Consider the following 14,895-nt stretch of genomic DNA (forward strand, 5'->3'; position numbering starts at 1 on the left):
GGCCCAAGGTCACCCAGCAAGCTTCCATGGTGCAAGTGGGGATTTGAACCTGGGTTTCCCAGGTCCTAGTCCCACACCTTAACCACTACACCGTGCTGGCTCTCATGAGAACTTATACTGGAGTTAACTTTGTTAGTTTTTAAGGTGCCACTGCAGCAGGCTAACATGACTGTGTATGCCAAGTGCCATCAAGTTGCAGCCAACCTATGGCACCCCATGCGGTTTTCAAGGCAATAGACGAACAGAGGTGGTTTGCCATTGCCTGCCTCTGCGTAGCAACTCTCGGCTTCCTTGGTGGTCTCTCATCCAAGAACTAACCATGGCCAACCCTGCTTAGCTTCTAAGATCTGCTGATCAGAAGAAGAAGAGGAGGAGGAGTAGTTTGTTTTTATATGCCGAGTTTCTCTACCACTTAAGGGAGACTCAAACCGGCTTCCAATCACCTTCCCTTCCCCTTCCCACAACAGACAACTGTGAGGTAGGTGGGACTGAGAGAGCTCTAACAGAGCTGTAACTTGCCCAAGATTACCCAGCTGGCTTCGTGTGTAGGAGTGGGAAAACCAATCCAGTTAACCAGATTAGCCTCCGCCGCTCATGTGGAGGAGTCGGGAATCAAACCACTGCTCTAAACCACCTCTCTTAACCACTACACCACACTGGCCTGGGCCATCCATCCAACATGACTACTACTCCAGAAATATAAAACAGAAGGATTTGGGAATGGGCTACAAGGATCTTATCTAGCATCACACTTTTATCCCACTGTTCCTCCAAGGAACTCAGAGGAGCAAATACAGTCCCTTCATCCATTTTATTCTTGAGGTAGGTCAGGATGAACAAGCACGACTGACCCAAGATCTCCCAGCAAGTGTCATGGCAGTGTAGGGATTTGAACCTGGATCTGTCCGGCTCTAGGCCGACACTAATAACTACAACTGTATTTGCTTGGTGGTTAAGATAGAAGACCAGGCTTCCTCGGGAGGTGGTAAGCTCTCCTTCCCTGGAGGTTTTTAAGAGGAGGTTAGATGGCCATCTGTCAGCAATGCTGATTCTATGACCTTAGGCAGATCATGAGAGGGAGGGCAACTTGGCCATCTTCTGGACATGGAGTAGGGGTCACTGGGGGTGTGGTGGGGAGGTAGTTGTGAATTTCCTGCATTGTGAAGGGGGTTGGACTAGATGGCCCTGGTGGTCCCTTCCAATTCTATGAGAAACTGGGAGAGAGCATGGACATAGATAAGAGGTGTGCATTGCCAGAAGATATGAGAGATGAGGAATCACAGATGGATTTGAAGTATACCAGCCAGGTCTTTGGCTGTTTACCTCGAGTCTGTTTTTAATTTGACCTACAGCAATTGTCACTTGTCTCCTCTGTCTCAATTCTAGGAAGGGAGTAAAGAGGGTGTTGATGTGTGTTTCAATGGCCCTGACATTTGCCTGTTGATATCGAGTAACTATGCAATCTAGTTGGGTTGATGTTTAGAACAAGGGTTTGCTGCAAACAAGAAGCAGTTTTCACTCTTTGGAGATACCCTTTGGAGATATGATTTTAAACCCTGCCTTCCTGTGTTGGCACTTTGTTGATTTTAAAGGACACCACCGTGAAGGTTATTGTGCTTGGCATTTGCCCTTGGCTTCAGTCTGGGTGTCCGGGCTTTTCCATTTGCTGTTAGCGCCAAAACATTTGTCTGTGTTCCATTTCTTCTGGGATGCTCCATTAGTTCAAGACTTCACAATGGAAGGAACATAAGAACATAAGAAAAGCCGTGCTGGATCAGACCAAGGCCCATCAAGTCCGGCAGTCTGTTCACGCAGTGGCCAACCAGGTGCCTCTAGGAAGCCCACAAATGAGATGACTGCAGCACCATCCTGCCTGTGTTCCACAGCACCTAATATATTTGGCATGCTCCTCTGATCCTGAAGAGAATAGGTATGCATCATGACTAGTATCCATTTTAACTAGTAGCCATGAATAGCCCTCTCCCCCGTAAACATGTCCCCTCTTAAAGCCTTCCAAGTTGGCAGCCATCACCACATCCTGGGGCAGGGAGTTCCACAATTTAACTCTGCGTTGCGTGAAGAAATACTTCCTTTTATCTGTTTGGAATCTCTCACCCTCCAGCTTCAGCAGATGACCCCGCGTTCTAGTATTATGAGAGAGGGAGAAGAGCTTCTCCCTGTCCACTTTCTCCAAACCATGCATAATTGTATAGACCTCTATCATGTCTCCCCTTAGGAAGAAGAAAAATATGCGTCGCAGTGCCTTCAAGAGTAAACTGGGGAAGGGCTGTGGCTCAGAGGTAGAACACTGCATGTAGAAGGTCCCAGGTTCAGACCCAGCATCTCCATGAAAAAGATCAAGTAGCAGATAATGTCAGAACCTATTCCTTGAGGCACTGGAAAGTCACTGCCGGTCAGAGTAGACAATGCAAGCCTCCATAGACCAGTGACCTGACTTGATAGACGACAGATACATGGGTTTGTGACATCGCAGGACAAAACTAGAGGTGATAATCTGGGGATTTTAAGAGAAGGGGTAGGAATGCTGTTTCCTATCTGAGGAAAGGCTGAGGGACTTGGGAATGTTTAGTTTGGAGAAGAGGAGGTTGAGGGGGGACATGGTTGCTCTCTGTAAGTATTTGAAGGGCTGTCAGAGGAGAGCAGGGAGCTGTTCCTTCTGGCAGCAGAAGATAGGACCTGTAATAATCAGTTTAAATTGCGGCGGAAAGGTACTGGCTGGATATTAGGAAAACGTTTTTTACAGTAAGAGTTGTTCAACAGTGGAATCAGCAACCTAGGGAGGAGGTGAGCTCCCCCTCAAGTTTATTAATACAGTCGACTGATCAATCACGTGCCAAATACATCAAAATTTCCAGACACAATAGTTTTGCACCGCAGAATCACAGACTGCCCATACATATAAAGGTGTAAGGTCAATAAAAGCAACCCCTGGTTAAAATTATCATATTAAAACTGATAAAATTGTAAAATGTTCTAACAATCATTCTCTAATAAAGCCCTGCATATTTTAATAGCAACAGCACAGAACTTGGCAGTTTGGAGCGTAAGCTGATGATCTTCTCCTAATAGGAGCTTCTTTGCCAAAAGCTCAACTGACTCATCAGGGAATTTACCAAGTTGGGGGGGGGGAATAAGCTTTGAGCTAATTTTGTGGTAGAATAGGCAACATATCAGTGCATGTTCAATGGTTTCAATGTCCCCTGTTCCAAACGGACATAACCTCTCTGATCTAGGGATCTTCATGAGCTCCCCTTCACTGGCAGTCTTTAAGCAGAGGCTGGACAAATACTTGTCAGGGATGCTCTAGGCCAGTGATGGCGAACCTTTTAGAGACCGAGTGCCCAAACTGCAACCAAAAACCCACTTATTTATCGCCGAGTGCCAATGCGGCAATTTAACCTGAATACCACCCCCAGAGGGGGCCCAGAGGGAGAGGCTAGGGTTGCCAAGTTCCTCTTCGCCATGAGTGGGAGGTTTTTGGGGTGGCGCTTGAGAAGGGCGGGGTTTGGGGAAGGACTTCAGTGCCATAGAGTCCAATTGCCAAAGTGGCAATTTTTTCCAGGGGAACTGATCTCTATTGGTTGGAGATCACCTGTAATAGCAGATCTCCAGCTAGTACCTGGAGATTGGCAACTAGTTCCTTAATGTTTTCTCTCTACATATCAAGACAAATGGAAAGGTGTTTGGAGGATAGCTTGTGGGCACTTCAAAGGTGGAATAGGACTGCACGCCCCTCCGCCCGCACAGACCCAGAGGGTGCTGGAGAAGCCGCTGGAGGGAAAGAAGGAAGGAAGGAAAGAAGGGAAGGGAGGGGGAAAGGGAAGGAAGGGAGGGAGAGAAAGAAAGAAAAAGAGAGAGAAAGGGAGAAAGAAATGGAGCAAGGGAGAGAAAGAAAAGGACAGAGGGAGACAGAAAAAGAAAGAGGCCATTTATGCATGGGAGGTTTTGCCTTGGATTTGCCACTCGGTGGGGCGCGGCGGCAGGCTTGTGAGAGGCGAGCAGGGTGGGGCAGAGGGTGCCTCCTTCGCACCCACCGACCAGCCATGCCCCTCCGCCCGCACAGGCCCAGAGGGCGCCGGAGAAACCGCCGGCCATGCCGAGTGTGAGCGCTCGGCTTCTGTTCCCCGCTCTCCCACCCGCCTGGCTGGCCACGCACGCTCCAGCGGCGGCAATGGTGGCAGCTTCTGTGGGAGAGTCCGGGGGCCACCGCCAATGATGTCGGAGGTTCCCCACCCCTGGGCTACAGCCTCCTCCATCCGGGGTGGGGCAGAGCCGGAAAGGCCAGCGGCTTGGAGGAACCGTGCGTGCCGGCAGAAAGGGCTACGCGTGCCGGAAGTGGCACCCGTGCCATAGGTTCGCCAACACGGCTCTAGGCTGATCTTGCATTGAGCAGGGGGTTGGAGTAGATGGCCTGTATGGCCCCTTCCAACTCTATGATTCTACGGTTGCCCTGTAAAATGTTAATCCAGTGGCAAATAAGAAAAGTGACTGTCAAGATACCCCCTCCAGCCTGTACTTCACCACCCAGCCTTCCAGGGGATATAAGCAAGCAACACATTTGCCATTTTAACCTGCAGGAACACTGCCTATTGTAGGGTCATGCGGCATGGCCTCTATCCATCTTCAGCTTCTTTCCTCCCCTGCCAGGCTACAGTTGTCTGCCTTCCAGGCAGTACAAACCAAATGTTTGCTGTATTCTCAGCAGGCGTGCTCACTGTTTCAGGGACAAGATGTAGCCTCTGCCTATATTCCTACCCCCATCTGCTGTACTTGCTTTCAGACCATGCCAAGTAAAATATTTGCTCCTGAAAACCAAGCAGAGGGCAGAACAGCAAGTAAGCAGGACACTTTCCCGATTATATATTTATAGAATCAAGAAAACCGTCAGGACAATGATTGGTGGAATGTGGAAATGCTGTCCATGTAAATACCTACAGAGATGATCCTCTTTGGCAGGGATAGTTGTTAACTCTTCTGGTTGGAAGACATCCCTGTCACTTATCTACTGAATTACTGTCTCCCCTTATTGCTCCTCTGGCTGGTGCTTCATGTGATGGTGAAAAGGAGACAGCTCGGAAGCCAGAAGTTACAGTGAAGGTTATTAAAAAAAATTTCAAGTGCCACCATTCTTCGTGACTGAATATGGAATATTGAAAGTATCAATTGGTATCCACATGTACATCCTTCTTGAAGCCTGTGCCAATTGGCTGAGTGGCTGCTGGAGAGGGTGAACAGGAGATGTATCCTACGAGAGGCAGATCAAGCGACTGATCTCATTGTTTATGTTTCAGAGGGTTCAGCTATGCCCTGGTCAGTACTGCTTGCATTCAGTTGCTTCCTCTTGCTCCACAATAGTCAAACTCAGAGTGCTAGTTAAATTGGCAATTTGATTGAGATTGAGTGGCGTCCAGTTCTCCCCCGGCACCTCCAATCCAATGAATGATGCAACATTGCTGGGTGACCTTGAAGTGGACCAAAATAGAAAGTACTTAGCAAGAAATACCCAAAGGGTATGTTTAAATGGAATGCACTGTGCGGTTTGACACTGAGGATTTAAAAACCAGCTAGCGAGTGGCCATTAAATATTTTTAAAATAAAAAGACCATCATCATTTTCATATCTATATCTATATATCTATATATATCTATATATCTATACATATAAAGGTAAAGATCCCCTGTTCAAGCACCAGGTCATTCCTGACCCATGGGGTGATGTCACATCCCAACGTTTACTAGGTAGACTTTGTTTACGGGGTGGTTTGCCAGTGCCTTCCCCAGTCATCTTCCCTTTACCCCCAACAAGCTGGGTACTCATTTTACTGACCTTGGAAGGATGGAAGGCTGAGTCAACCTTGACCTGGCTACCTGAAACCAGCTTCCGTTGGGATCGAACTCAGGTCGTGAGCAGAGCTTGGACTGCATACACACACACATCATTCAGACCCCAAGTGTAAGTCAAATGCTCTCCCAAATGATTTTTCCACCAATTTTTCCTCCAAATCATTTGAGAGGGTACTCTGACGGGTTGGGGCTCAGAACTGCATCACAGATGAAACCTAAAGTGGGCTATACCCAGGCCAAATCATAATTTATTTTTGTCTTTCGAGAAAAAAAAATTAAGAAGAGGAATGGAAACATGAGGGAGAAGCCCTCTCTCATAGTACTAGAATGCAGGATCATTTGCTGAACCTGGAGAGTGAGAGATTGAAAACAGATAAAAGGAAGTATTTCTTCACACAACGTATACCGTATATACTCGGGTATAAGCCGACCCGAGTATAAGCCGACCCCCCAAATTTGAGGCCAGAAAAGGGAATTTCTTATTGACCCTCGTATAAGCCGAGGGTCAATAAGAAATTCCCTTTACCGGCAATGCTGCGCTCTAAAATGGCGGCCGCCATTTTAGAGCGCAGGGCCCCTGCCCCAGGTCGCCCTCCCGCCGGCCTCCCAGGCCCTCCCGCCCCGCCCCACCCCACCCCCAGTGCCATCCAAGGGGGGGAGGGGGAAGAGCCCCTGAACCCCCTACTTACCGGGAGACGCGGCGAATCGGCGGCATGGCCTTCCTGGGCCGGCAGGAGGCCTTTCCAGGCCCCTGCCAGCCGGAGGAAGGCGCTTGGGCGCGTGGGTGGCGGCGGCGCAGCCGGCAGGAGCCTCCTGCCAGCCCAGGAAGGTCCCTGCCGGCAGAAGAAAGGCGCCCAGGCGCCTGGGCGGCGGCGGAGCAGCCAGCAGAGACCTCCTGCCGGCCCCTCCAGGACCCTGCCGGCAGGAGAAAGGCTCCCTGCCGCCTGGGCGGCGGCAGAGCAGCCAGCAGGAACCTCCTGCCGGCCCCTCCAGGCCCCTGCCGGCAGGAGAAAGGCTCCCGGGCGAGGCTGCGAGCGGTAAGTTCCTCCCTCCCTCCTCCCTCCTCCCCTCTCCTACCGTATTGACCCGTGTATAAGCCGAGTTCGGCTTTTTCAGCCCTTTTTTTGGGCTGAAAAACTCGGCTTATACACGAGTATATACGGTAGTTAAACTGTGGAACTCCCTGCCCCAGGATGTGGTGATGGCTGCCAACTTGGAAGGCTTTAAGAGGCGAGTGGACTTGTTCATGGAGGAGAGGGCTATCTATGGCTACTGGTGAAAATGGATACTGGTCATGATGTATACCTATTCTCTCCAGGATCAGAGGAGCATGCCTATTATATCAGGTGCTGTGGAACACAGACAGGATGGTGCTGCTGCAGTCGTCTTGTTTTGTGGGCTTCCTGGAGACCCCTGGTTGGCCACTGTGTGAACAGACTGCTGGACTTGGTCTGATCCAGCATGGCCTTTCTTATGTTCTTATGTTATGTAAGCATGTAGATAAAGAGAAAATTGTGTGAGGAAAGTGAAGGGAGCAGAAAGAGGGACAAACTCACTAAGAAGTGGCTGCCATGTAAAAGATGTGAAGTTTAAGAAGGACCTCTACCCCAATGTCTATTTCAGTGCATTGCAGTGTCTCTCTCAAGATCATTTAGACTGTTAAAATGGACACAATTTATTGTTAGCAATCGGATGAGCATACTGGATCTCTTTGCAACGGCCTATGGCCCAACTGCCCATCTCTTTCTCCAAACATTTCTTGGTGTTTCTCTCCCCTGCACACAGGATCTCAGATTCCTACTGAAGTCAAACACAGTTTAGGACTTGGAAACAGGATAAAAAGGTCAGATACTGCCATGAGAAAAGTCTTAAAATATGTAGCCTTCCCACCCCCCCCTCCCCACTGTCTTCTCTTCCAGCACCAAATATGATCTCATCTCTCGAGTTCCTTTGGAACCAAGATCACAGCTAGACGCTTAAGACAATTTCTTCCCCATGTAGCATGCAAAAATGCTTGCTTTCCTTGCTTAACGCTGTTTCTCATGAACTGCTGTACCCAACCAGAGCTCTTTCTTTCATGCCTTATGTACACATTCCGACTCAGATAAAATATCATTTTATTGTGCTGATTTGTATCACTGAAATAGTATTTTCGTCGCTTTATCATTCCCGTCTGACATCATTTTTATCTGCACAGCACACGAACCTTGTGAAGTGGGGTTGTTCGGGAAAGTATAACTCTCCCAATGCCATGCAATGAGTCTGAAATTACATTAAATAAATGCACCACATTTCCTTTATTTGAAAAGACGGTTGCAGTTCCTTGATTGTGCAGTAAATATTGATGCAACTACTATAGAAAATGTCTTAAATGAAAATAATAAATCAAAAATATTGATGGAAGATATTGGATAAAGGATTTTAGAGATTATGGCATTTATTTATTTGTTTTTATGAAAGGCCAAATGGCAGAGGAGTGGCCAGATTCAAATAGAAATTGAGGTTTTTTTTCTTTTTCAAAATGCATGTCCAGAAGCACCTTAAAGGCCAACATGTTTTCCAGGGTATAAGCTTTCTAGGTTCAAAAATCCCATGAACACATGAAGCTGCCTTATACTGAATCAGGCCCTTTGTCCATCAAAGTCTGTATTGCCTACTCAGACTGTCAGCAGCTCCCCAGGGTCTCAGGCAGGGGTCTTTCACATCACCTACTTGCCTAGTCCCTTTAGCTGGAGATGCCGGGGATTGAACCTGGGACCTTCTGCATGCCAAGCAGATGCTCTACCACTGAGGCACAGACTCTCCCTTAGATCCAAGTAGGAGAGGCGCTTTGACTCTCAGAAGCTTGTACCCTGGAAATTTTGTTGGCACACAGTGGTAAGCTGCAGTACTGCAGTCCAAGCTCTGCTCACGGCCTGAGTTCGAGCCCGGCAGAAGTCGGTTTCAGGTAGCCGGCTCAAGGTTGACTCAGCCTTCCATCCTTCCAAGGTCGGTCAAATGAGTACCCAGCTTGCTGGGGGTAAAGGGAAGATGACTGGGGAAGGCACTGGCAAACCACCCCATAAACAAAGTCTGCCTAGGAAACGTTGGGATGTGATGTCACCCCATGGGTCAGGAATGACCTTGGTGGTCCCTTCTAATTCTATGATTCTATGAAATAATGCACTTTTCAATCCACTTTCAGTACACTTCAATAATCGTTTCCAAGTGGATTTTGCCAGTTCACACGGTAAAATCCAGCTTCAAAGTGCATTGAAAGTAGATTGAAAGTGCATTATTCAACATGTGTAAAAGTGCCCAAAGAGACATAAGTGGACCCTTCTTGGCCCGGAAGCTTTTAGCATTTTCATATAAACACTTAAATTTAATTCCCTTCTTCAAGTTCTTTTAGTGTACACACTTCTCCCTACGGACCTAGAGACTCCTTCAGTGGCTCTCATGCTCTATCACCCTGTTATGTCAGGTGCAAACCTGTCCCCCTTTTAGATTACCTGGACCAGTTAACCCATAATCCCCCAACATGAATAATTCCAGCTCCTTTTTTCTAGGAGTTAGTTTAAAAGCTGCTCAGTGACCTTTTTGACACTAAGCATCAGCAGTCTGGTTCTATATCAGATAAAGGGGAGCCTATGGGAAGAAGAGTTGGCGTGTATGTTTCGAACGCATGAACACATGAAGCTGCCTTATACTGAATCAGACCCTTGGTCCATCAAAGTCAGTATTGTGTACTCAGACAGGCAGCAGCTCTCCAGGGTCTCAGGCTGAGGTCTTTCACGTCACCTACTTGCCTAGTCCCTTTAACTGGAGATGCCGGGGATTGAACCTGGGGTCTTCTGCATGCCAAGCAGATGCTCTGCCACTGAGCCACAGCCCCTCCCTAGAGTGAACTAAACTTTAACACAAACTGGATTTTGCTGTTTGTTGATGGGAGCAACAGTGATTGATTTCCAAAGATTTGGAATATGTGTTGGTTTCTCTAGAGTCATTTTCTGACATTACATCCATGCATATGAGAACCCTCCCCCCCCCACACACACACAATGGTGCATAGATCCTCCTGATGTGAACAATCATGTAGTCTGAACAAGGGCAACACTTGATTTCAGCATATGCGTTCGGTTTTGTTACGTGCAAAGCAACCACTGGATTTTTCAGGGTTCTGGTCCATGCGTACCAAAATTGTACTCATGTGCAAAAAATCCAGCCAACATAACGCGTGCAACTTATAACGAGTGCACGAGCATTGTGGGCAGACCACGCTCCCAATAAGTGCAGTTGCCAGGCTTCCAGTAGAAGAAGAAGAGGAGTTGGTTTTTATATGCCGACTTTCTCTACCACTTAACGGGGACTCAAACTGGCTTACAATCACCTTCCCTTCCCATCCCCACAACAGACACCCTGGGAGGTAGATGAGGCTGAGAGAACCATCACTGACCCAAGGTCACCCAGCTGGCTTCATGTGTCGGAGTGGGGAAACAAATCCAGTTGACCAGATTAGCCTCTGCTGCTCATGTGGAGGAGTGGGGAATCGAACCCGGTTCTCCAGATCAGACTCTACCACTCCAAACCACCACTCTTAACCACTATGCCATACTGGCATGTAGATGTAATCTCTGAAAGGGGCTTTGCTATTCTGGAATTAGGGCCTTACATCTTTGCTCTTCTACCACAGCGTTAATTCAGTAGAGGGTGGTAATGAATGACATGTTAAAGGCGTGGCCAAATGTTTTGGAACATTTGCTCCGCAATAGGGAGGGAGCCACAAAAGGCAAGGGCTGTGCCAGATTTCATGAAGACAAGCTTGTCGAAAAACTGAAGTGGAAGACATCTGGGGGCTGTAGTTTGCTACTATGAGTTATTACAATGGGCTTTTTTTTTTTTTTTTTTTGAATGAGCGAATCTGTGCCAAGTGTACTTGCTGCCGTCAGCGGCATTGTTCTCAATGAACTGGTAAGCCTTTCCTTCGCTGGGGAATGTCTTCCAAATTTGGGAAACAAATCTTTAAGAGTACTGTTGTAGGAGCGGAGGGAGATGGACTCAGAAAGGGTCGTGTTCTTTTGCGCAAACAAAAGAGCCCAGGGCGCTCCTTTGTGCTGAATTGGTGGGGAACTAGTTTTGTCCAGCAAGCAAGATTGCTGCCTGTGGGAAGTGGAGGATACTAGATTTTGCTGGGTATAAGGCAAGTGGGGTGCATTGTTACAGATTTCAGGAGCAATCCTGGACAGATGTACTAAGAACTAACACTGCAGTCGTCTTCAGTTACTCCAGTCTAAGCCCATTGATTAGGGGTCTGGAGACCAAGTCCTATGAGGAAAGGTTGAAGGGGCTGTGTTTGTTTAGCCTGAAGAGGAGAAGACTGAGAGGGGTTATAACCATCTTCAAGTACTTGAAGGGCTGTCATAGAGAGGATGGTGCCGAGTTGTTTTCTGTTGCCCCAGAGGCTTGGATCAGAACCAACGGGTTGAAATTAAATCAAAAGAGTTTCTGTCTAGACATTAAGAAGAATTTTCTAACACTTAGAGTGGTTCCTCAGTGTAACAGGCTTCCTCGGGAGGTGGTAAGCTCTCCTTCCCTGGAGGTTTTTAAGCAGAGGCTAGATGGCCATTTGTCAGCAATGCTGATTCTATGACTTTAGGCAGTTCATGAGAGGGAGGGCATCTTAGCCATCTTCTGGGCATGGAGTAGGGGTCCCTGGGGTGTTTGTGGGAGGTAGTTGTGTATTTCCTGCATAGTGCAGTGGGTTAGACTAGATGACCCTGGTGGTCCCTTCCAACTCTGTGATTCTATGATTTAAATTGGCTTAGACTGTTACCTGCATGGGATCGCCCTGTTCAGACCCATACCAGGTTATCGGTCTGAAACAAACACGGTGGCTGTAGATAAGTGCCTGCCCATGAAAGCAGTTCATGCATCTCATGTATTATCTGTAAATATACTGACCATGTGAGATGGCTCATTTGTGTGTAGAATTAACATGTTGGCTATCCCAAGCCAGTGTTTGCCAGAGTTCTAACTCTGCACACACATGGTTGAATGTGTGTAGTAAGCACAACTTCACATTATGGGTGTGTGTGTTTGGACTGTTTACATAGGTCTTCCCTGCACCCACCATTGTGGTATCTGCTTGCCCTCCTCCTATCTTCCATATGCTGGTTGCGTAGGCATAGCTGAATGAGTTGGGAGAACCTCATGGTGTACACATGAATACATGAAGCTGCCTTATAAGTACTGAATTAGACCATTGGTCAGTTTTGTCTATGGTGACTGGCAACAGTTCTCCTGTGTCACAGGCAGAGTTCTTTCACATCATCTGCTACTTAATCCTTGTTTTTAACTGGAGATGATGGGGACTGAACACGGGACCTTCTGCCCACAAAGAACATATTCTACCACTGAGCCATGGCTCGTCACCATAAGACTATAGAGTTGTTGAAGCTAAGCTGGTGTGGACTTTCTTGGTGCCTGAATGGAAGGTTATTCTGAGATTTCTAAAGAGAATACAGGACAGATTTAGGTTTACCCCCACAGCATTTAAGCCTAATCTAATCAACTGTACATTGTGCATTTCTTCTCTTGTCCACCGCTGCTGGGAAATGCAACAGTATGAAAGCAATCCAGAATACTGACTTCTGCTATGACAGATGAACATAAGGTGTGATGCAGCTTTTTAAGTTTGTGTTGCTCTCTCTTGCACATTTGCAAAAATAGCTTGTATATAAGTGGACCGTAATCTCTTTTGGCTGCCTCTGTGCATTTTCCCTGTATATGATGATATAAGTGTCCTCACTATGAACCTCAATGTATCCCCCTAAGAAATCTGGATTGACAGCATTAAAAGACCTCGGCCGAGGATGATATATAATTGGAATGACCTCATCTGGGACTGTCTTGATTGCAACCTTCACAGAACGTTAAAAAAAAGAAAGAATGGTCTCTCTTCAATTTGCGGTGTATTTATATTAAGAAAATATGTGAAGGTCAAACTGCAGTATTACTAAGCATTCCCCAAGCTATGTCAACACAGGAGGCTCAATCACGTTAATGGGTATAGTGCCGGTATTAAAGCAATCATGTGGTCCATTGTATAGACAACCGAATTGAGAATTGGGAATGCATTGAACGTCAACTCTGTTCATTAAAAATTTCCAGACGGCCGGTCGTGGATCGCTTACTGCTCATGAATCAATGCTTAAAAAGACTTGCAATAAATTCATTTTCTTTCTTTCTTTTATAAAGCTGCATAGTTCAGCATTTATGCTTCTGGATGTCCAAGGACATGCAAAACAAACTTTGAAAAGGGGGAGTTAATTGGTTCATAAATTAGCATAATTAGCAGATGTTCAGGAAGCCCATCAGTGTCATGTATTCCTTAATAAAATGCACTCTGGAATTTATGTCAAAAGTTCTGCTCACGACCTGAGTTCGATCCCAACAGAAGTTGGTTTCAGGTAGACAGCTCAAGGTTGACTCAGCCTTCCATCCTTCCAAGGTCGGTAAAATGAGTACCCAGCTTGCTGGGGTAACGTGTAGATGACTGGGGAAGGCAATGGCAAATCATAGTCTGCCTAGTAAACATTAGGATGTGATGTCACCCCATTGATCAGGAATGACCCGGTGCTTGCACAGGGGACTACCTTTACCTTTAACCTTTTTAAGGATAAGCTCATTGACTCAGGGTCCTGTACTTCGTACTTGTAAAACACTCGGTATAGATTTAGGTACAGCACAAATAATAATATTAAAGTAATCTCTTCTTTTTCTGTAGATCATGGGGCATTCTGAATGGGATCACAAACGAGGACCTAGAGGATCTCAGGTCAGTTTTGAGGGGTTTTTGCAAGTTTTTTGTATGATCGGTGTGAGCTGGTATTGGGGAAAATGGCACGTTCAGCACATTTCCGTATGCAACTTATGTTCTCCATTAACTCCATAAGGAGTTTCACTGCCATCAGGGGTTTGACTCGGGTTTGTACCTCTTTTATTTTCAGTAGTTCCAAACAAGGTGTTTTTATTTTGTATGGATGCATGTATATTTTGCATAGCTGTTTAGATCTGTGCCGAATTCTTGCCTTGATCAGGGGTTGAGCCATGCGGTACTGTTGGCTGTAGTCTGGTTCGAGACGTTTGGACCCTTAAAGGAACTTGAGCTGGAGCCCATGAGACAATTAGCTGCCCTTCATGTTGAGTTGACCCAGGATGATGTCAGCAAAAGAGGTTGTGTGCCCTGGTCATTTGCCTGCTGAGAGCCCAAATTTGCCAATCTCCAATGTGCAGAACATCCAACATGGAAAACCAGTGTTGTTTTTATTGTTTTTGCTGATACTATGCAGACAGTATAGCTTTTTGTTTTCTTTAGGGAGAATTATTTCTCATTTACCAATGCTGTTTTGATTATATGGTTATTTTCACTTTCTTGAGTGCCAAAGTAGCATACATAGGATTCCCAGGAGATCTTCCATCCTGGTACAGGTTGAGTGTCCCTTATCCAAAAAACCGATATCCGAAATGATCCAAAATCCAAAACATTTTGAGCACCCACAAAGGTTAATAAAATGGCACATGTGCAGGTTGGTCACGCCAATGGCAGGTTCCCCATGATGCCCCACATACACAAAATTATTAAAAATATTGTATAAAGTTACCTTCAGGCTATGTGTATAAGGTGTATATAAAACATAAATGAATTTTGTGTTTAGACTTGGGTCCCATCCCAGCTTTGGCTGGGGAGGAAGGGCTACAAATTTCAATAATAATAATAATGATAATGATGCTATAATATATGCAAATATTCCAAAATCTGTAAAAAATCCAAGATCCAAAACACTTCTGGTCCCAGTCATTTCAGATATGGGATACTCAACCTGAACTGACTAAATCCAAGGCTGTTAAGCTTCCACAAGCTTGCTCTATGGTACGCCTTCCAACTGTATTCTGGGATCTTGCTGTTAAAGCATGGCACTGAATATGCCTTTGAGTCAATGCAATAAAAGTATTTAATTTGATAGCATTGAATAGTGAATTTATAATTCAT

General features: G+C 46.3%; 1 protein-coding gene across 1 annotated transcript in view; it reads left to right on the top strand.

The window, feature by feature from the left end:
* The window catches only part of PDE3A (phosphodiesterase 3A), a 316,228-nt gene that overhangs the window by 199,196 nt on the left and 102,137 nt on the right, over positions 1 to 14,895 (top strand). The window contains exon 2 of the mRNA XM_056847355.1: positions 13,630 to 13,680. Coding sequence (XP_056703333.1) covers positions 13,630 to 13,680 — 51 coding nt within the window. The remainder of the gene's footprint in view (positions 1 to 13,629; positions 13,681 to 14,895) is intronic.

The sequence above is a fragment of the Euleptes europaea genome, chromosome 3, assembly GCF_029931775.1.
Source record: "Euleptes europaea isolate rEulEur1 chromosome 3, rEulEur1.hap1, whole genome shotgun sequence".
Lineage (NCBI taxonomy): Eukaryota > Metazoa > Chordata > Lepidosauria > Squamata > Sphaerodactylidae > Euleptes > Euleptes europaea.